Source organism: Podarcis pityusensis, assembly GCF_964106645.2.
Source record: "Podarcis pityusensis genome assembly, chromosome: 1".
NCBI lineage: Eukaryota > Metazoa > Chordata > Lepidosauria > Squamata > Lacertidae > Podarcis > Podarcis pityusensis.
The window spans coordinates 92,947,244-92,969,686 of NC_138028.1; the positions used below are offsets into that span (position 1 = coordinate 92,947,244).

Consider the following 22,443-nt stretch of genomic DNA (forward strand, 5'->3'; position numbering starts at 1 on the left):
AGCAATGGCGACTTTTACGCGGCGTCATGTGACGTCGCATTCTACAAGCGAGCGCTGCTGAGTGTGACGTGTCAAGACGCCCAAGAACGCTATGCGCGAGGCTGTGGAGCCGCGGTCCGGCTACGGATGCTGCCGGGTCGATTAAGGAAGGTAATTCCGATTCCCTCTCCGCGCGCTCGCTGCAGCCCCGAGTGGTTGCCTAGCAACTGAGCCAGCTTGCCCGTAGGAGCGCGGGCCCTGTCTTTGTGGGCCTGGGCGAAGGTGCGCCCTTCCTGTGGAGGAGGGAGCAGGCATAGGGTTCCCTCCCCAGGGACGTCCCCACTGCTGCGCCCTTTGGCACGGCCCTCGAGACCTGGGAGGGGACCTCTGCGGCCTCCAGTTGCTGCTGCTTGGTCTTCCCTTGTGGCGTTTCTGTGCCTCAAGAGCCCCTTGACCAGGTGGAAGTTCACCAGGGGAAGTTTTCTCTCTAGGGGTGGGAGGGAAACGCTGCAGCTGTTGGATGTTTTGCCCGCCATGCAGCAATTCAAGGCGCTGTAACTGTGCCAGAGGGCAAGGCGGGGGCGAGGGGAGAGGGAGTGACTCTGCCCTTAAATACCTGAGCTAATGTAGCTGGGTGTGTGTTTGTGATTCGCATACCCCCCTTTAGGGTTTTGGCAAAAGGCGTATTAGGGAGGATTTGGAGAATGAAGCGCTCTCGCATAATGAGCTTTGGGAAGGGATGTGTATTTAGGATTTTAGGCCTACCACTAAAAACTGCATTTCTGAGTGCAAGGCCTCTTGGTAGTTGTGGAAAAGAAGGGTGCCCTTTGGTTTTCCCCCCTTGCCCTTCCATGCAGGGTGCTTCTAGTGGAGGATTTAATGAGACTATTTGTTTGTTGCTTTATGATTTATTGAAATAAAAGGGGGTGAGGGAATCCTTCCCTCAGCCTTCCTAATATAATACTGGGGGGGGGGGAATGCTGTGACGTTTTAGGGCAATTGTTGTAGGTATGGCTGTGGAAAGTTATTAAGTGGTTAGTAAAGGTAAAGGGACCCCTGACCATTAGGTCCAGTCGTGGCTGACTCTGGGGTTGCAGCGCTCATCTCGCTTTATTGGCCGAGGGAGCTGGTGTTTGTCCGCAGACAGCTTCTGGGTCATGTGGCCAGCATGACTAAGCCGCTTCTGGCAAACCAGAGCAGCGCACGGAAACGCCATTTACCTTCCCGCTGGAGAGGTACCTATTTATCTACTTGCACTTTGACGTGCTTTCGAACTGCTAGGTGGGCAGGAGCAGGGACCGAGCAACGGGAGCTCATCCCCTCATTGCGGGGATTCAAACCGCCGACCTTCTGATCAGCAAGCCCTAGGCTCTGTGGTTTAACCCACAGCGCCACCCGTGTCCCAAAGGTACAGTATAATCATAGAATTATAGAACTGAAGAGTTGGAAGGGACCCCAAGGGTCATTTAGTCCAACCCCCTGCAATGCAGGAATCACAACTAAAGAATCCCTAATGGATGGCCATCCAGCCTGTTGAAAAACCTGAAATGAAGGAGAGTCCACCACATCCTGAGGGAGTACATGCCAGGAAGTTCTTCCTTACCACTGTGGGTTAGGCCTCAGCTTCTTGAGCATGCTGTTATTGCTTAATGAATGTAATAATACTGTGGTAATTACTGATTTGGCCATATGGTACTCTGAGATGTGTATCCCTGAGGTTACATTAATGCAACTCTCTTCAAATGGTAACATTATTCTATAGTGTAAACTCAAAAAGCTACAAGTGTATTCCTCTTAGTTTGCTAAGAGGAAGTTGTTCAATCAAGGAGACATCACTCTATTTCTTACATGTTGTTGCAAATAAATGGTGCTGCAGTGTTAAAAATGGTGTTAAAGTGAAATAATTTTCCTCCTTCAGTGGTTTACATGAGATTCATTGTTATCTTGTCCTATAAAAAACTTTTCATTTGACTCTTCTGAAATTTTTATTGACTGTCAGTGGGATTGATAAATGTACCGTAGTTTGATTTTAAGTGCAATCCTGTGTATATGTACTCAGAAGGAAGTCCCAAAGAATGAGTTAGTTTATTTAAAGCTATTTATATATTGGTCTTCAGCTAAGTAAAACCAGAGCGGTTCACAAAATACAATAGGATAAAATACATATTAAAACCATTATAAAATTATACCCACTGCAGCCAGCAATAAATACTATTTCAAGCTGGGTCTGATTTATGGAATATAGGGTTCTTTAATTGTTATGTATTGTTACTTTTCCTTATTTTATGCTCTGCTTTATGTTTATGCTCTTAAAATTTTGCAAGTTGCTTAGGAAGTCCTTACGTAGCAAGCAGTTATTAAAATGAAATAATAATAATAATAATAGCAAAGGTTGAGGTAAAGAGCTAAGTCTGAAGCAGGTGTTGAAATCCAGCACAATCTGCATCAAGCATATTTCAAGGCAGAGGGAGTTCTGTGGACCGGATACAACCACAAGAAAGGCCCTTGCTTAGGTTGCCGCATTCTGTGCCACAGCCAGTGGCGACACCATTAGGAGAGCCTCCTTTGATGATCTTAACAAACAAGTAGGTATGTATGGAAGCAAATGCTCCTTCAGATATCCAGGCTCCAACTTGTACAGTGCTACCTCTGGTTACATACTTAATTCGTTCCGGAGGTCCGTTGTTAACCTAAAACTGTTCTTAACCTGAAGCACCACTTTAGCTAATGGGGCCTGCCGCTGCGCGATTTCTGTTCTCACCCTGAAGCAAAGTTCTTAACCCGAGGTAATATTTCTGGGTTAGTGGAGTCTGTAAGCTGAAGCGTATGTAACCTGAAGCGTATGTAACCCGAGGTACCACTGTATTGGCAATACAATGACTGACTTCTAGGTGGGACTTGCTCATAGGTAAGTGTGCATATGATCTTAGCTTTGGTGTTTCTCAGAGATAGGGAACCTATAGCCCTCCATATGCTGTTGAATACCAGCTCCCATGAGCCTCAGCCAGTCAGGGACAACTGTAGTTCTAGTCCATCAACATCTGGATAGTAAGTTACAGGTTCCCTATCCTTGCCTTAAAATATGGGGCTGTCTTCTACCTTTCAAGATACAGGTATTGAGACTGGAAACGTGAGCATAGCCTAGTGAAAATATGGTTAAGAGCTATGGCAGCTGTATTTGTGGTTATAACTTCAAAGCAATGAAGATTCAGCTGGGACCTTGGAGTCAACCGTTAGTCACCATGAGACAAATAGGCAAGTGGCTGACTACAAGCCTATTTTATTGTAAATAATGAAAAATAAAATAACAGTCCGTTGTTAATGCAAGCCCCTTTTAGGTTGCTGAAAGGACTGCCAGTCAACACAATTGAACACATTATTAAATAACAGATTTCAGCCATTATACTTGCCTATGTGGGCTTATGAAGAACAACATAATAAAATGTTAGCCAGACAACTGTAATATCTGCCAGTATTGGCACATGATTTACTGCCTTCTGTGTATCACTATGTACCATAATACAGGCTGTCTATCCACAGTATTATTTTAAAAGCAATTGTCATGCATCCCATTACTTTATTTATTATGTTTCTGAGAAAGCCAAAAGTTTTCTAAAAGGATGTATTCATACACATCTCAAATTTAAATAGGAAAACAATCATTAAAACACAAACATAAGGACACTAAAGGAGAAACCTTATAATAAGGGAAAGGATTTTGCTTAATAATACTTCGTTCAGCATTCCCGCAGTTTCTAAGCCATTTCCATTCTTCTCCAAACACATCAATTTTGTTTCTCTTCTCTAACACAAAAATACATTATGTAATTTTATTCATGATTTCTTTGCCCCATAATTTTCTATACCATTCTTTCAGAGATGGAAAAAGAAATTGTCTCCTTAGTTTTCCAGTACAGTATGTTGCAAATAGAAGTATAGCTGTAACAGTGCCCTTTTCTTTCAGGAATAGTTGTTTCAGAAAACCTTTAGGCATAATCCTAAACACACTCACAAGGGAGTAGGCCCCACTGAACACAATGTGTTATTAAACTTAATTTTTGGTTTGGAGAAATATGAGCTTAAGTATATTGTTATATTATTAGCAGAATATGTGACCAATAAGTTTTTTGTTCTTACAAACATGTCCCCCAACAGTCTGCAAAAGCCACCTTTCTTTCATCTTGCTTTGAACTTATTTCGCTACCATTAGACAACACTGTGATAGTAATTTATAGAAATTGTCTGAGTACTAAATATTTTCACCCAAATATATTTCTGTAAGATTACTGACAGCTTAACTTTTAGGGTCTCCCATCACTCATATATATATATATATATATATATATATATATATATATATATATCCGGACCCTCTTCTATCCCGATATGTAAGCCACCCTTACTCTGAACCAACTTGCAATGCTTCTTCAACACTTTGCTGTGCATGTTTCATTTTCTGAGGGGCAAACTAGATATGGCAGTCTTTGCCTTTAACATACAGATTTTTTAAAAAATGCTATTAGCAGCTGTCTGGATGGCTGATAAATATTGGGATGGAGGAGATGTGGAGGGAGACTTTACCCATTTTCTGCCTTGCAGTTACAATGGAAATAATTTCGTGAAAACCTGTAAAGTTCCCATCAGCACTTTGGGAGCTTTCCCTTAATGCAGAGAGCACACCTGGAGAATGCTCCACATCTGCTGTGATCCCAGTGATTTTCAGTCCCCTCCCCAGTGGATGGTTAGTACATTTTAAGAGGAGTTTAAGTCAGACACACATTTAACATTGCATAGTTTATCCCTGAGCAGAGGCCAATTTAGCCACACATTTGGAGGTGTAATGCCAAGGAAACTGACCATGTGATTGAGGAGTGGTGCTCCAAAGCAAATATGGAGTGCTGCAGCCTGCGAAGATGTCCTCACTCTCTTGAGTGGAGCTGTCTTCCCCACAGAAAACAATGGGGATGATTATACTCGTAGGAGCTCTACTTGTGGGTAGCAGCGCATATGGTAGTCTTATGGAGCTTTTTAAACTGTTGCTATTATTTCACACACTGGCAAATCCAAGTTATGCAATTCAAGTTGATGAGGACTCTTGCACGACAAACCCACTCTTTCCCCCAAATCAGACATTTCACAATAAGGAAAGTGATTTGATGCACCGGAAAGTGGAGAATGATGATTGCTTGATGTCATGTAACTTCCCCGTATATTAATCAAAATGAATGCTCGATAAGTAGCCAACATCTTCTAACCTCCCCACGATCTTTGTGCATATTAATAAGGATAAATGCTCAATAAACAGTTCATCTGGAAGCAACCAGAGTATTTCTAAAAGTGCAAGATGTAAGGATGGAGATAACAGGATAATAGCATTCTCAAATGATATACATAATAGAGGAGCAGCTCACAGGCGAATTTAATCCACAAGCACATTTTATATCATGCAATGAGGTATGAGCACGGTTTCACTTAGAACCCCTTTGACTAATGATATGAGATAGGGCTGTAGCTAAATACAGCTTTGTGCTACTATCATCTGGTAATGCATGGAAAACAGCTTGCCGGTTTTAGGGAGGCTTATCTTTTGGAAGAGTGACTAATTTGCCTTTGCATAAATAGGAGTTCAAAGGAAATGAATGCTGTTTATCCAGGATTTAGGGAAGATTTTGTAAAATAGATCTAGTCCTGTGAAGGACTACCTCCAGTTCCCTAGTATTTGGGATTTTGTTTTGTTTTGTATCTCTGGTCCTAAAATACAAAAACCTACTGAGAGAAAAGGAGATTCTGTACTAGCTTTATACGTTGCAGAATTGTTTCAAAATAACAGAAATTGCATTATATAATAAGGTCACCAGAATTATACTTTGTTTTCACAGGTAAGATTAATTTTGATTTATGGAAATTTGGATAAGGATAGGAGGAAAAATCTCTTTCTAGGTAGAATAGTATTAAGACTGAACTCATGGACTTTTTTATTGTAGGAAATTTGTTTATACAGTATGCAATCTTGTAAGTGAACTGTTGGAACACATGTTGCATCTGTGAATTACAGGCCATTCATACTGACAGATGTGCAGTTAAACTATTTTAGCCTCATGAACAAAACTAGTCTAGTTCTAGTGTCTTACAGAACACACCATTACATTGCCTTTTAAAATTTGTTTTTATTAAAGGATTTTCTTAGTTAACAAGGGTACATGCAACGTCTCTGTTTTCAGAGGTATGTGCCTGTAGTGGTGCAGTCTCTCCAGCATTTACCGGTAGGGACCGAACAACGAGAGCTCACCCCGTCGCGGGGATTCGAACCGCTGACCTTCTGATCAGCAAGCCCTAGGCTCTGTGGTTTAACCCACAGCGCCACCCGCATCCCAAGGTTAGGTACCAGCTATAAATTAGTTTCAAAGTCAGTTCTCTTCTTTTGGTTGAGATGGACTTAAAAGGTGGTTTAGACCATAGTTTAAACAGAGTTTTGAACACAGTTTTGTAGCGTCTTGAGTAGTAGTTTGTATATTGTGGATTTCATCCCCTTGCTATGTCCCTATGTTGTTAGAAGTTTATCGAAGGTGTTCAGAGTCCTTTGACTGCTGGGTTATTTAAGGTGTGCAGTTGGTGTTGGGTCAGCTAGGGTATACAAACTAGGGGACACCTAGTTTCCCCTAGTTTGTCTTTTATTTTTTGTGTTAGTATGGGTTTGTCATTTTTGTAGAAGTATGTTAGGCTGTGTAAACCTTTGACTTGCCATGTTTTTGTTTGGAAGCTGTGGGCTGCATGGTGGAATAGTGGGTGGTGGCCAGGGGGATTAATCGGGTTGGGGGCACTTTACCTGCTTTCTCCTTCCATACTTTAAGCATGGATTGTGTGAACCTGTTTAGTGTTGTGAGGATTTTCTTTAGTTTGTTTTCGAGGAACGGATACACTGGTACTTCCAGTTGCATCTGTCTCCATGCGCAACCATTGTTTTCTTTAAAAAAGCTGACAAAAATAGCTTTGTGTTAAACACTTTGGCTGGCGCATTCATAATCCTTCTTAATCATTCATAATGGTTTAAGAATTCATGCGTGCCCCATAGGTTCAGACACAACTTTCTCCTCTTGGATGTGAATTTTCCTCTCCCTTTCATTTTCAAAGCTAACCCATGTTACATCTGTACTGTATCATACTGCAATTTGCAAATATGTTTCTAACCATGGTTGCAAACTGGCTTGGCACGAACCATTGTTAAAAGTGGGTTCATGAGCTGTGGTTTGAGCTAAACGTGGCTTTGTTCCATTAATGGCATTTAAAAGTAACTTGCTACTATTCATTCTCAGGGCAGTGTTTTGTACCACTATGCATAAGAAATTGGGCAGGCAGACTATGGTATTCAGTGAATAAGTGACATATTTGCATCTGATCTACAATTTTGGGCTGGCTTGGCAGCTATGTCAAAAAATTTAGTTGCCCACTCCCTGCCTATCATTCTCCTGCCACCTTCTTTCCAGCTGACATCCGTCTTCCACCCACTGGCCTTTCCCAAGGGAAAAGAGAAATGTACATGCGGTTGAGTGTACTTGAGTGCTGCTGCTTTAATGTACTTGCAGCATCTTCAGGGAACAGCATGCAACCCTGGAGCTGGGAAGCAGTGCAGATGACAATTCACAAACTGTGATAATCCTTGCCCAGCTCTCCAGGTTGACCGACTTTAGGGTAGTGCCCAAGTGGAATTGTGGGAGTCTGTAGATACCAAAAGCATTCTGTTTGGTAAGTTTCACAATGCTCTCCTAGTTTTATGAGTACTTTAAAGAGAAACTTGAATGTTTCTTAATTACAGTTTGGGATATTTTACAAAAAGACTGCCTAGTAGGCATTTTAAATGCCTGCTATGAGTTATTACTAGAGATACCTTCTGCATTATGAATGTTTTAATAAGCTCTTCCTGTTTTCCACATATTATGAAGTATCATATATCTCACAGCTAGGAATAATATCCAGCTAGGAGCAAATCCCATATGCTAAGAGCAAACTCATTCTCCAACTTATGTAGCCCCAAAAGCAAAAGAGGAAGGTATTGGCAGGCTCTGTGTTTAAAGGAGGGAGGCTAAGTCAGCTCAGTGTACCATGCGATGCTGGTTGACGGCTGGAGTTGGGGAATGCAAACTAGTGCGGAGGGGAAGTGGAATGGACTGTTCTGGAATAGGCCATGATTGATTGGCTGGCTAGAACGAGCACTCCACACTGCAATATTTGTTGCAGGAGTTATAAATGAATGCAAGCAGGATGACAGCCAAAGCAAAGGACACTGTGAAACAGGAGGGGAGGCACCAGCATGTTCAGGAGAACCCCAATGTTTGCAGACATACAAAAGTCTTTAGCAAAAAATTCTTAGGGAACATTCAGTCTCCACAAAACAGTTCAGTTAAGGCTGAGTATGCTTAGTGGTCACTCATTGAGTGAGTGAGTGAGTGAGTGAATGGAAAAGTGGGTGAAACAGAATAGAGCAGCCTGGATGAGGCTATGGCTGGCTGGAATATTGTACAGAAACACTTTACAACATTTTGTTGCAGGGCCCACTTATATATATTTCAGTGGTGATGCAGTTTTGTGGTTGGAACAATTTGTGATTGCTCTTCTTCCCCCAGTTGTGGAGACAGAATTACTTTTGTGATGGTTTGCTAAATGCCATATGAATATAAGAAATAGGATTAGGTGCATAGGAAGTCAGATCCAACTAGCTCAGTTTTGTGTATAGTACACTGTCTGGTTGTGGCACTCCAGAGTTTCAGATGGGATATTCTCAGAGGTTGAACCAGGGATTTTACTAGAACCCTGAAATACACTTACTGGAAATGTAGTGAATGAAAGCAAAGGTAAATCAAACTCTATATGTATGTTCTGTTTCAGATTTTCCTTGTGCCTGCTGGCAATGTCCATGATCCTGTCTGCCTCGGTGGTCCGTGTGAGAGATGGACTCCCTCTATCTGCTTCTACTGATTATGAGCAAAACGTTGGTGTGCAGGACTGCCAAAAATACTTCAAAACTATTGCAAAGAGACTTTCTCAGCTTCCTGATAGATGCACACTTCATGCAGGACTGTATAACCTAAAGTAAGTTTTATTTGGGACTTTATCTTGTTTCACATACAACTGTTGGCTGCTATAATAGGGAGTGAAACAACTATTTGCTTTTGGGGGGGGGAAACTAGGTTAGCTTTAAATGATGATGTATTTTCATAAATCTTAAATATGAAGGCATTTGTACAACTGCTTCATTCCTCATATATGTACGCACATAAATTGTAGTAATCCTCAGAGATCCTGTTTTGCATTCCACTGCCATGAGCCAGAGCCAGTGGCAGCATCTCAACTGTGGAACTCCCTCCCAAAGAAGGTTAGACTGGCCCCATCTCTGATATCTTTAAAACAAGAGGTTAAGACATTTTTCTTCTGCCAGTCTTCTAGTTATTTTAAATTTGTCTGTTCGGATCCCCATTTTTGTGGGGAGAGGAGAATCTGTTTTATGTAGCTCTTCAATGCTCCCCAGTTTTTAATTGTAATGAAATTTTAATTGTTATAAATACAGTAAAATAAATATTGTTTCAGTATTGCTTAATAATAATAATAATAATAATAACAATAATTTGCATCCTGCCTATCTTACTGGGTTGTCCCAGCCCCTCTGGGTGGCTTCCAGCACATATAAAAACATAGGAAAAGAGCTGCCTTCAGATGTCTCCTAAAAGATATATAATTACTCATCTTCTTGACATCTGGTGGGAGGGCATTTCACAGGGTGGGAGCCACTACCGAGAAGGCCCTCTGCCTAGTTCCCTGTTGCTTCACTTCTTGCAGTGAGAGAACTGCCAGAAGGCCCTCGGTGCTGGATCTCAGTGTCCAGGCTGAACCATGTGGGTGGATGTATAAGGCATATAACGGCAGACTAATCAGAAGGCAAATCAAGTGATTATCTTGATATAGTGGCCTGACATAAACCCTAGTATATCATAGGCAGCCAAGCCTTGGACTACCCTTCTGGAAACAGATATGCTTTTCCTTTGAAGTGTTTATGAAATGAATCTAATGGGACAAAATATGCTGTGAACACATGGTGGGAGCAGTAGTGTGATGTCATAGCACATTATGCCATTTTGTTCCATTGGTTGTTTACCTTTAGTTTTTGAAGCATATCAGTTGGGACTTCACCTGCTGAGTGTTGGGTCACTCCTGCCTATAGTTTTTCTTTCATTTTCCTACAGACTTCAATATATTTTCTGTCTAAGACCATGAGTTTGTTGGCAGTGCTTTCTTTTTGTCCAGTAGGTTATAGAAAAACCCAGCATGCCTTATGCTCACCTAGATGGACTATGTTTATCTGGATTAAATTACAGCAGTGTACAGCAGCCATAAAACCATGTGTATCTTTAAGCTGAAAACATAAATTTCAAGCCTTTCTCATTGCCTTCATTTTTCTTGTACCAAAACCATACTTTGGAATGGTTTATTTGAAATGAGTTTGTGTGCGCGCTACAGTTTGTGTGTTTCATGATCTTAATAATTAAGTGGGCCCTAGACCAAATGGGGAATGAATTATTTGTAAGTAGATGCAAATGGAGTTGGGGAGAGAATCAATATTCACAGTTCAAAATTAGATAATTCGTATTATTATCTGATGTGTACATTTCTGGCACTGACCTTTATAAACAAACTTCCCTAAGTACTCTTGATAAATCTCTGGTGTTTAGTATATCAGTATATCAGTCTAATTATTTTTAAAGTGTCAGATGTACAGTATGCACCTAAAATTGTCCTAGAATTATTGTTTTGAATTGCACAAGGAATGATGAACTAATGCAGTGCTTTAACAGAATGTTTAATAAATAAAGAGTGTAAGCATATGCCAGAATTTCAATTAGATCTGGGGAGTTTTCCAGCTTCTGATGATTTCCTGTAATGCCATCACAGAATACTGACGAAGAAGCATCATTGCTAGGGCAGGATTTCATTCTCTGGCTCATAAAAATAATTCTGAAGAGCTTTTTCGTTTTGGGTTTTGGAATGAAGATGTCCTTTTATGCACAACCAATAATTAAAACATTCAGAGGTTAAAGAGGGGAAAGCCACCTGCCCTCTTTGATCTGTTTCCTTCTTCCCACTTTAGAGAGGAAAAATCCTTGTACTCTTCTACTTTTTACTTGTGGTGGGACACACCCGGGACCCTTTCCTCTTGAAAACAATGTTACAATTTCTCATGAATAATGATGCTTTCATTACACTCAGAGCCATTTTTCTTGTTCTTACAGCACAGAGAGCTGCTCTAGTCAAGCTGTAGATGCATGAATTTAATTCTGAAACATTAAACACATTTTAAAATGTTTTGTTTTGTTTTGTAGTTTTATTAGTTCCTTGGGAGTGAGTTACATGATGCTCTGCACTGAAAATTACCCCAGTGTCCTGGCCTTCTGTTTCCTGGATGAGCTTCAAAAGGAGTTCATCACCACATACAACATGATGAAGACAAATACAGCTGTTAGACCATACTGTTTCATTGAGTTCGGTAAAGAGGATTCACCACTTTCTTTAATGATGGACTTGTTTTAGATCTTATATATATATATAACTGTAACATATCTTTCCACCCCAAAGTGTTCAAGGTGGCTTACAAAAAGCATTTTTATTATTATTACTCAGCTGACACAATAAAATTAGCAGTTAAAATCTAAACATAACCACTGTTTTAGCCACAAACCTTTACTGTGATATATAGCCCATTCTTCTAGCACCTTACAAAAACAAAAGAGAGCTTTCACCTGTTTAATGACATTTTGAAGCGGTGGGTTTAGGTAGGTCTTCCTAGGAAGGGAGGCAGAGGTGATGCCACAACCAGGAAGGATATTATTATTTTTTTGTGGAATCACAGGGTGGAATTCATTGTTGTGTTATGTATGAGATATGTTCTGTATGCAAGCATTTCAGCTTGCCAGATGCAACAGTCCCTCCTCTCCTCCCCCTGTGTGCTGTGCTGGGGATTCCCCCAATTTGTTAGATTCCAGATGCCCTAAGAATATGTCGAAAATGAAGAAGCCTGTAGGCTTTCCCCTTTAAGCACGTATTTTGCTCTTACGTATGTATAGTCGTATGCTTTTGTTGGGAAAGAAAGTTCATCATTATGGATGCTGTTAATTCTCATGTGTGTCGAAGTAAAACAGGCTTGTTTTCAGAACAAGCTATTGTTTTATTTTGTAAGAATATATTCTGAATTGCATGAAAAGCTAAACAAAATGCAATTCATTAATTATATTAGCCCTACTTTCAGGCTTGTCAGTGCATGAGTCATTAGTTTATTTATAATTAGATTCCTAGTGCTTAATTTTTTGGTGCTGCAAAATTAATTAGCCCATGATATATTAGTTAGAAAGTAGCAACAATATTAAAACCTTCCACAATGGATGTAAGAATTCCAAATAATGAATTTAAATGTGTCTCAGAGACTTATATTGCCCATAAAGCCATGGGGTCTCAGATGATTTTATTAACATATGTCTAAGGGGGTTTTGTTTTAATTTTACACAGATAATTTCATTCAGAGAACCAAGCAGAGATATAACAACCCACGGTCTCTGTCGACAAAGATAAACCTTGCTGACATGCAGACGGAAATCAGGCTGAGACCACCTTATCAAATTTCCTTGTCTGAATTGGGTTCAGCCAATGGGTATCCACATGTACCTCTTCCAGAATACAAAGGTACTGGGAAAATATCTACAGGTGAGTTTGTTTCCTTAAACATAATTTTGCTTGGAAGGTTCAAAACTGGAGCAATTTGCTTATACCAGTCTTGTAAATCTTGGGACCAAACTAGATGTCATTCTTGTTGTTTAGCCTGTCTTAAAATAAAATAAATGGGCATTGCAATGGGCCTATTCTGGATCAGGACTGTGGCATGGAGAGACTACTTTAACCCTTTGCCCCTGCTGCTTTCCTGATTAGAATCTCTCCCACCCACAACACAGCACCTTCAGTTTGCAGTGGGAGGAAAGGTCCCATTGTTTCCCTCAAGGTCAAATGACATATCTAATTTGATCCTAAAATTTTGCTAAATCTGAGGTCTTGCTAATGGCTCCACCATATTATTCCACTCTTGTAACAATCAACAAGCTTGAATTTGTGAATATAAGTAAAAAGCCACTGCAAAATTTCACTTGTCTCTAGAATATGTGATTCTGGATTAGAACGATGGACGTGAATGTAGGGAGGAAGCCAGTCTCTAACTATGAAGCTCACTGAGGTTTGATGGAAATTGTTATTTCATATAATCTGTTTATTCCGACATGTTTGTTTTAGAGTAAAATACATGCAGAATAGAAATCTGTATTTTTTAAAAAACATGTTTCTTCCAAACAACAGCTAAGCTGTGCGCAGATTAGTGTGTTCCTTCCAGAGTTTGGAAACAATGATGCTCACACAGTCTAGTTTTCTTCTTCTGGAGAAATTCCCTTTGTCGCTGCTGTGCTTTCTCTGACTTTATGAACTGCTTTGGAGAGCCTTTTTCTGCTGCAGCTGTTCAATGCAAACAACATGGAATGACACCCCTCTCAATATTAATGTTCCAGCTCATTAACTTCATTGTTGGCACCTTTACACTTCACTGATTTAAACAGAATGATTTAAATATGGTTCAGTAACCTCATTGTCACTCTCTCTGTGTTGCCTAGACTACTGTGGATTTTGCCCTGTTTTTTCATATTCATTTTCTGTCACTTGTTGCGGAATAGCACAGTAACTGCTTGTACACACATTCACTATGAATTGGCAGACATTTGTGTGTACCGTTGGCTCTCCAGTAGCACCTTTGAATGTCTGCATAAATGCTTACTTTCAGCCACCTCCTCCGCATCTTTTAGCGTCAATATAGTTTGTAAGAGAATTGTGCAGTGGGCCCCTCTGTGGATCTGCCAGTGAAGCTAGAAGTTTTCATACTTAGCCTACCTCTCCTTCTGCTTCACAGTGCCCATTTAGCAAATACACTAAGGCACTATGCCTATGTACATTTACTTGGGAGGAAGTCCATTAGGATCAATTGGACTTCCTTGTGAGAAACAAAGGAGTGTCTGATTAAGGGGCTAAAAGTGCTGGAGAAGGCTAAACTGACAATAGTTTTTGGAAGACTTTTAGGAGATGAATGGACTCCATTCATTGCCTCCTAGAATACCAATTATGGGTATATTACTTTTCATTTTTTTGTAATATTCCACATTGCTGTCATTTAAAAATATGGAAAAGGACCAGGCTGTCAACTTCTGTGCACTTACTTACTTGCACGTAAGTACCATTGAGCCCCTACTTCTGAGTAAGCATGTTTAGGGTCTGCTATAAATCATTCTTTAAGAGCTGTAACTTATGCATTAGTAGAGCAGAAAAGCAAACTCTGAGAGCCCTATTTCAAGGGTGAGACTTAACTACTCAGTGGCTAATTGAAGACTAAATTCACCAGCTCGTTCTGCATTTTGGAAATTTACAGCTGTGCTCCCACAATCTAAGCCTAATACTGAAGAACTTGGGTGCATTAGTTCAAAACTTATTTTTAACCAGGCTTTGGAGAGTTTCAGTTTTTGCTCTTGCAAAATATATTTTTTCCAATGTGCTCTGTGAAGTTATGCTTCTTCAGCTTGCTGTTATATATTCTCTAAGCACGTACTCAGTTCAAAATGGAGGAGTCTCTTAAGCTTATGAGTATTTTCTCGTTTAAGTTACAGAATCTTGAGCAGGAAGACACTGAAAAATAGCATTAACATTTTTTGCTCAAACATTAAGGAACACATCTTTAAATATTGATAAGTGTTTTTTCCCCTCTGCCTTCCAGCCCCTCACCAGCGACTGGAACCTGTGACTCTGTCAGGGATTGTTTCCTTTCTACTCAGCCTTTTATGTGGGGCTTTGAATTTAATTCGTGGTTTTCATGCCATAGAGAGTCTTCTGCAGGTACTGTAGCAATGTTTATGACTTTGTAGCAGGGGAAAACAAAAGCCCAGTCTTGGAAGACTTACCTATCAATTTCTTTTTTAAAAATGCTCTTGCAATAAGTGGTAGAGTTAAATCACTCTCTGAATATTGTTTGGATAAGGAGAAACTCCTCTTTTCCCACAGAGGGCTGGCAACTATGGCCTGCAGGCTGGGTTTGTCCTTCTGAGCTAAGCTGTTTGACATCTCAGCTGGTGGAGCAATATATCTTTCTGTTACTGACATGTTTCAGACCTGTGTCACTAGCTTTTTTTTGTAGGGAAGCTGAGCCAGTAGAGAAGTCCAGAATGTTTTACATGTAGACTTTAATAAGATTCTTTGAGTTGGTCTAGCTATTAAACTTTACAACAGAAGTAGGTTTTCTCTGGTGTGTTTCTGACCACCCCATCATTTCTGGGCCGTTTACATGGTGAGTTTGCCTGCCTGCCGTGGATGTCAACGACATTCATTGCTGGTGGTGGAGAAAGCTCTCAGTGTGATAGCACTGAATCATGTGACAGGTTGTTTGGGGACAAGCAGCTTTCTGTGGGGATGTTGATCCACATGGCCAGTGAACTGTTCTCTTGCATCAGGGAAATCCATGATGGAGTACCTTCTCTCAGTGAATCGCTTTAGAACACAGGATTGCTGCAAATACATTCTGTATTGAGAGGATCATAGAAAGATGATGAGAGAAGGATCTGGGAAGTTCTACTGTTCACTTACAGCAATCCAAGCTAAAGCTCTGGACGCACTAGTTAGAACTGTTCTTTCCTATGTTCTCCACTCTGGGAAAATGTTTTGGAGGACTGCACTACACATTGGGAGCTCCTAGAATCATAGATTTGGAAGGGACTCAGAGGATTCTAGGCCAACCCCCTGCAATGCAGGAATTTGCAGCTGGCCCTTATGAAGTTATCAGTTCCATGTTCTAACCAGCTGAGCTAAATGGCAGGTGTGAGTTCCAGTCCCATTTCAGATGAATTGCATCACTTTTTCTTTTCAATTAAAATGTAAATATTTTCAGTGAAATTTAAAATACACTTTCGAAAAGTCATTTTGAACTATACACAGACTATTCTGGGTTTCTCTTCTGGCTCAGGATACTAAATTATAATATAATACGAAAGTAATATATGAATGTTATTACTACCCATGCAACGGTTATAACAAATGAGATGTCCTTGAGGTCTTATTTCATTTTTCAATATTCCACTAAGCATGTAACATAAAGTTATATTGACTTGTACTCTATAATTGCCCACAGATTACAGTTAGAAATTACACCTTTCCCATTATCATTGAAGAACCTTCTGATTTGCATGCAATTCTAGTCTTTATTGTTCTTCCTTTTGAAAGTGGTCTTCAACAGCCATTGTTGTCTTTTCATTTTCTCATAAGGAACTCATATTTCAGTTAAGAAATAGTTGCTTGTGTGTAACAATTGCTTTTGTTATGTGCACACATGTTCTGGTAAGTCAGGTTTTCTGTAATGTGAGAAACAAACCAAAATCCTTATCTCCCAGATCCAAAGCTCCTGCTCATACAACTGTTAGATATTACAACTTAAGGAAAAAGTATATTGTATAATATTTAGCCGCCATCTGTGTAAATACTTCTTTGTGGGTTTTCTTCATTACCCGTTTATTTTTTACTTTGCAGGAGCTGAGCACCATCTAGTGGATGCATGTGATGGCAGCAGATCAGTCTCTTTAAATGTTGATCTGTGGCAATCGCTGAAAATGGGCTGGACATTATGCTTGTTTTAAGAGAAAAAGGGGCACATTTGTGAGAGATGCTAAGGCCCTACATTAGCTTTCCTCTTCATAGTCTGTCTCCTGAATTTTTATTTCCAAGTGTTTCTACTTAGTCTGGCTAGAGAAAAATCAAGATTGGCGGGGACAGGCTGCAGGGAGATAAAAAATGGATGGGGGGGGGAGGAGTTTAGCACTTGTCACGCATGTACCCCATTTGGTCTTAAAATGAGATCTCTGCTGATCTGCATTTAAAGAGAGGAAGAGTTTTCCCCCAATGATAGCTGTTGTACATTGGGGAAAAAGTGGTCTAGTGGGAATATTTCAGATACCAATTTCAGTAAATGCAAAATAACATTAATTTGATGGTGAACAGATGGCAATACTCACTTGATTTTTGCTAAATGAATGTAGACATACCTATTTAGCTATTATTACTTAAGCAATGCAGTTAAATGTGTTTTACTGCCTTGCATTTATCATGACCTAAGTGCTGGCTGTTTGGCTGACACTTTGGTTACTAAATAAGGAGACCATTTTTCCCCCCAGAGCGACAGAGAGGACCTCAGCTATGTTATTGCCTTTTTCCTTGGCACAGCAGCTTGTTTATATCAGGTAGGATCTTCCTCTTACAAGTCTGAATGATTTTTTAAAAGTTGTAATCCCTTTCTGACTTAGGGTATGTTCTTTCATACCTTCCAAAATTAGTTGAGTGTGAATAGATTTATTTCAAAGTTTCCTTCTGAGTTCAGTTGGTAGTGGGTGAACTGTACTGCAACTCGTTTAACCTTTGTAGGCATTTGCATTGAAGTCTACAAAGTACGTAGCTGGTGGATTGCAACAGAGGCTTGACTCCCCCACATTGTCACAATAGATAAGTATCTGAATTTTGGGCAGGGAAAACTGAAGGTGGTTGGGCCTATTGTGGAGCTGTTAGTGTATCCACAGATTGGCCCTGCTTTTCCAGGGTCTATCTGAGCCCTATCTGGCAATTTCTGCATATGAAACGTCTTCTGCCCCTCCCCACAGATGCTATCTCATAATATCACACAAACTAGTCCTTGATGAGGCATAACTTAAGTCAAACTGGGCTTTTATTTTGGAATTTATGGGACAGAATGACAGATTGTTGCCTGCATGTTTTGGTTAAGATTTCTTAGCATGCAGAGCTTGTCTGAGGCCCAGGGTCCGAGTATTGTTAGAATCAAGTTATAAACTCAAACAAAAAAGCACCTGGTCCTTGGTGGAGGCCCCTGGCTAAGACCCTGAGGCTCAGTGTACCTGGTCACCCACACCCTCTGCACAGGCCTGCTGAAAATTTCTGTATTTTCATTAATGATTTTATGGCCATGCAGTAAGCAGGTAAGCTGCTTATGCTAACTTTCCTGCGAGAGCATATTGTATCTTCTTAGTGGAGATATTTGTTGCTTCAGGTAATATTTAATCAAAATAGCTGGTAACAGGCAGCTTACTTTCAGCTGCTGTGGTATTTTATTTATTTTAAATATTTATTATTATTTTTAAGAGGTTATACAAGATTCATATGGCTCATAGAAGACTCTTGTGTAGACTTCAACTGCATCTCCAAGATGCAGGGGGCCGGGACAGATGTTCAGAAATTGGATCATACCTCCACCTATGGTAGGGTTGTACTAGATTGCACAAATTTTGGGCAACGGTAATTTGATAAGATATTAAAATGCCACAGCAAATAGTAGATTTAAATTGAAAGCCATAGCTTTTGTCACGGGAGCTCATACTGTGGAGGTAACACTTGCACTCCCCTTCTTACCTTTGTTGAGTGGAAAGGTATGAAAGAAGTCTCTTGGCACATTAGCTGGATGCCGCTTGCTATAGAAATATGAGAAAATTCAACAGGTTACTTACATCCTTGTGACTTTTTTTCCCTTTGCAGTGCTATCTGTTTGTGTATTGCACAGGCTGGCGGAACATCAAATCCTTCCTAAGTTTTGGCTTAATCTGCCTATGCAACATGTATCTCTATGAACTACGCAACCTCTGGCAGATCTTTTTTCATGTGACTGTGAGCGCTTTTTCAACGTTACAGATCCGACTGAGGCAGCCACAAGGGAAGGCCCCTGATTACAATGTGTGATGGTTGTCCTCCAGCAAGTCTCAAGGCAAACTTGATCCAAGCAGTATTCCTCTCAGGAATGAAACACTTTTCTGCAAGATAGACGCTTCCCATAGTTTAGGGCATTAATGACAGAGAAATTCTTCTTCAAAGAAGAGCTGGAAATGGTTCAGGACCCTGTTGCGGGACAAATGAAAACCCTGTGCAGGAGAATGTACCTCAAGGGCAACGTGAGAAGTTTGGAGGGGCAGCATGAAAATTCCACATCCAGAAGTATGAAAATGGCAAGGAGCTTGTTCTGCATATCAAGTGATTCCTTCAGTCCCATACCAGGTTTGCCTTTGTGAGATAGTAGAAAAGGCTGAAATAAAAGGATGGTGTTGCATATTAACAAACTGTTCAATATGAATGAATTTCTAAATGCGAGATTATTGGATGCACATGAGTTTAATGGTGTGTGTCTGCATTTTCCTTAATTAAAATCTAACCCAGAACCATCTGTTCATGGGGATTAGTTCCTGGGCCCCAAAGGCCTACCATCTAGTGCAGTGCTCATTCTGAATTGCTTTGTTTCTACCCCTCCCCAACTTTTTCTGTGTAATTTGCTTTGAAAGAAATTTGGAAAGTGACCTCTCTCTTCTGCAGCCCCAATAGCAATCTCTAATGCTTTTCTCTAATGCTTGAAGGATGAAAAGAAGTTGACTAGCCTCATCTAGGAAAGAGCCTAACTTCTACTAATTTCAATTTAATTGTCTAAGAAAACTGTTCTGGGAACAAAGGAAATTAAAAGTACTGGTTGTGGACAACAGATCTATTGTAGAAGAGGTGAGCAACCTGACAGAATCCTACAGTGGACCAAAATAGCCTGCCATCAGCAGACCAATGAGGGAGGGTGATGGTTATTCATTTCCACCCTCCTCTAACCCTCTGGAGCAGATTTTGGGTTAGCTGCAGCGAGGGAGATTGGGGGGGGGACCCCATGTTTCCTTCCCTATTCCATTGGTGGCCACCTTTGCTGACTCAATGAGCCTTCCTCATTTTGAGGATTATGACTGGATACAACCCTACTAATCTCACCTTAATGAGAAAAGTAAACCTGCTGGATTGCATTGCATCCTGTATGTTAAGTAGCAGCCATGAGAACAAAATGCCTTCGCAATGAAGGTAGTTGCAGAAGTTTCCTCATGTCCAGATAAAAGTCGTTCAGGGTTTGTGCGGATTTTAGCAGCTGGGGGTTCAGAGACAAACTTAAGATTCAAGAGAAGCCTGTTCTATGTTTATGCTTGCATTTAATAAACTCTACAATCTACTCCCACTGATCTAGGCCCCAAGCTTTCAGTGTGAAAACTTTCTGTAGAGATTCTAGCAAGAAAGCGATGATGCCAGACTGAAGTTATATTGTCCTACCTACCACATCTCTAATGTTTTATGATCCTCCTAGTCTTTAATTGTAAGATGTCACCTACATAAAAGTGGTAGTTTTTTTCTGTAGGCAACAATATTGTCTAGTCTTAGTTTTACTATGAATCCTAAGCTGCTTTACGCACTACAATAACTTCTAAAGCATTATTTTATAGGACAATACTGAGTGGGCAGAGACTACCCAATCGGTATACTCCCGCACTACTTGGAACACCCCTGCCCTCGAATTAGATGCTGTACCCCAGAAGTGGCTGAATGTTTTTGTCCCAGCGGCAATTTTCACCCTTGACTAACCTCTGGACAGTGGCCACCCAAAACCATTGCATGTACACATAAGCGCTCCATCATCTACATAGATCAGCAGAGGAAGGGTTAATCACCCTCTCCCTGCTCATCAAATGATTTCTAGGGAGATTTGCACCCACATCAGAGTGGTGAGCTCTACCCACTGTAGTAATAGGTCTATTTTTTTCTTTCTGCCACTGCTGCCAAAATGGATGAAGCTTATTGGGGGTGTGGGTAGAGGCAGATCAGGCCCTAGATCTGGAGTTCAGACATTATTTTGAAACCACATGCAAGTAATGTGTGAAGTAGCCCAAGTATATTTGTTGTAGACCCAAACGTTAATAACGATACACACAAATTGTTCATTTATCATGATAGGCATACAAAGAGTCCTAAACTGGGTCTTCCAGTTGCCCTAGTCTAGTTGCTGTTCTTGTATGTTATGTTTTCTTTACCTTCATGATAATTTAAAATACAAGTAAAGGAACTCCTCCTGCCAAATGAGGGAAAGACTCACTCTGGTTGCCATGGGACACTGCGTATGATGACTTTGGGCATCAGTTTCTTAGCTGCAAAATGGGAATATTGATCATTTCAATGAAAATGTAAAGTGCTTTGTAGAATAAAAGTGCTGTATAAATAAATGCAGAAGCAGCTATAAGATGGTCAAGACTTCTGAAGTGAGGTCACTGCAACTTACACGGGGGTCTTTGTGGATTTTTTTAAATGAAGGTGTTTATCACAGCCAACACTTCAAGATTGGGACATTAATGATATATACTGTGGGGTGGTGGATACAGCTAGCACTATAGGCAATTGGAGCCTGCCCTAAATACTTTCATGTCTGTAAAGAGTCATACCCAAGGCCTGAGCATGAAGATGTTCAGGGCATGCAACTTTGCTGAGGCTCTGACTTCTCCAAAAAGTAGTAAGCCTTCATCTTGGATTTCATACATGTGACTAGAAGCACTGACATGCTTACAGATGCATATTGCAGGCACGCAATCCAAGGGTGAAAAGCTAGCAGAATTTGTTTAAGGATTAAAAAAAATCCCATCACAGAACACAGTGTTATCTATCGTAAGTCCCATTAAGTGACCGTGCTGGACTGTAGCCCAATGGGGGGGGGGGGGGGGGCGCGGAATTAGGAAAGATGCTGAGAGTTATGCAATACCAAATGATTTAATTATCCTAACTGAAAAGATCTATATCTAGCAATCCCCCTAATGTTGTGTTATGTAATGGCTCCCATGCTTTCTAAGTGCACATCGCGCTCATGACCATACTCTTAGCTCGCATGGAACATCTAAAATGTTCCTCATCTGTGCTGGAGACCACCACTGTGCTTGCAAAATTAACAACTAAGGGCAATTTGCCTGTCTGCTTTCCCCACTCATCTTAACAGGGACTAGCACAAGGAAAAGCAGCATGCAGGGACCCCACTGATGACTTCAATATGAGTTCAGGATGAGTTTCTCCCTTATTGTTGAGCCAGCAACCTTCCCTCCCAATATCTAGAGACTACCTTCAGAGATATTGGGCACCTGTGTTATTATCTTAAAACAGAAGAAAACATGTTACAGTGATCGGAAAATATAACCAGTTGATTTCAGAATATTTTATCCTAACAATATACAGCCAAGCACCATAATTTCAAACAGAAGAGACTTACCATTCCAGTGAAGGAGATCCATATGTGGGTGAAGGCTCCTTTACATGCACAGGTAACATAGATTGAATTGGGCACTTCTACGTAAATCCAATTCTGCACCACGTTGCTCATCTGTACTAAATTTCCCAGACCTGTATTTAAATGCAGATGGCTATGCTCCTGTGCACACACACAAAACTACTAGCTCAATTAGTTGAGTAGGACTAGACCACAGCCTACTGCTTCCAGCTGCCAAAGTTCTCCCTAAAATACAGTTTTGT

General features: G+C 40.5%; 2 protein-coding genes and 1 long non-coding RNA gene across 8 annotated transcripts in view; 1 reads left to right on the plus strand and 2 right to left on the minus strand.

The window, feature by feature from the left end:
* Positions 1-12: 12 nt before the first annotated feature.
* On the plus strand, positions 13-19,199 carry SEC22A (SEC22 homolog A, vesicle trafficking protein). Of its 3 annotated transcripts, none has more exons than XM_081008891.1 (7): positions 13-150; positions 8,863-9,066; positions 11,349-11,512; positions 12,529-12,723; positions 14,819-14,937; positions 17,259-17,324; positions 18,625-19,199. In XM_081008891.1, exons 2-7 carry the CDS (start codon positions 8,885-8,887, stop codon positions 18,823-18,825), a joined length of 927 nt encoding a protein of 308 aa, XP_080865017.1. In that variant the 5' UTR covers positions 13-150; positions 8,863-8,884; the 3' UTR covers positions 18,826-19,199. The 3 variants fall into 3 exon arrangements, with proteins under 3 accessions (XP_080865017.1, XP_080865019.1, XP_080865018.1); XM_081008893.1 differs by having other exon boundaries at positions 18,778-19,199; XM_081008892.1 differs by lacking the exon at positions 13-150 and adding an exon at positions 284-437.
* LOC308479546 lies at positions 15,399-18,616 on the minus strand. The gene is made up of 2 exons (XR_013987723.1): positions 18,502-18,616; positions 15,399-16,442 (listed from the first exon to the last, which is right to left on the minus strand). It is a non-coding gene; the product is annotated as an uncharacterized lncRNA (long non-coding RNA).
* Positions 19,200-21,298: 2,099 nt separating the features above from the next.
* ADCY5 (adenylate cyclase 5) overlaps positions 21,299-22,443 on the minus strand; it is a 190,674-nt gene continuing 189,529 nt past the window's right edge. For 3 of the 4 annotated variants that reach the window (XM_081005708.1, XM_081005712.1, XM_081005710.1), the window contains one exon: positions 21,299-22,314. In XM_081005708.1, the coding sequence (XP_080861834.1) occupies positions 22,136-22,314 (179 nt within the window). In that variant the 3' untranslated portion in view covers positions 21,299-22,135. The remainder of the gene's footprint in view (positions 22,315-22,443) is intronic. The other variant, XM_081005709.1, reaches the window with a different exon arrangement.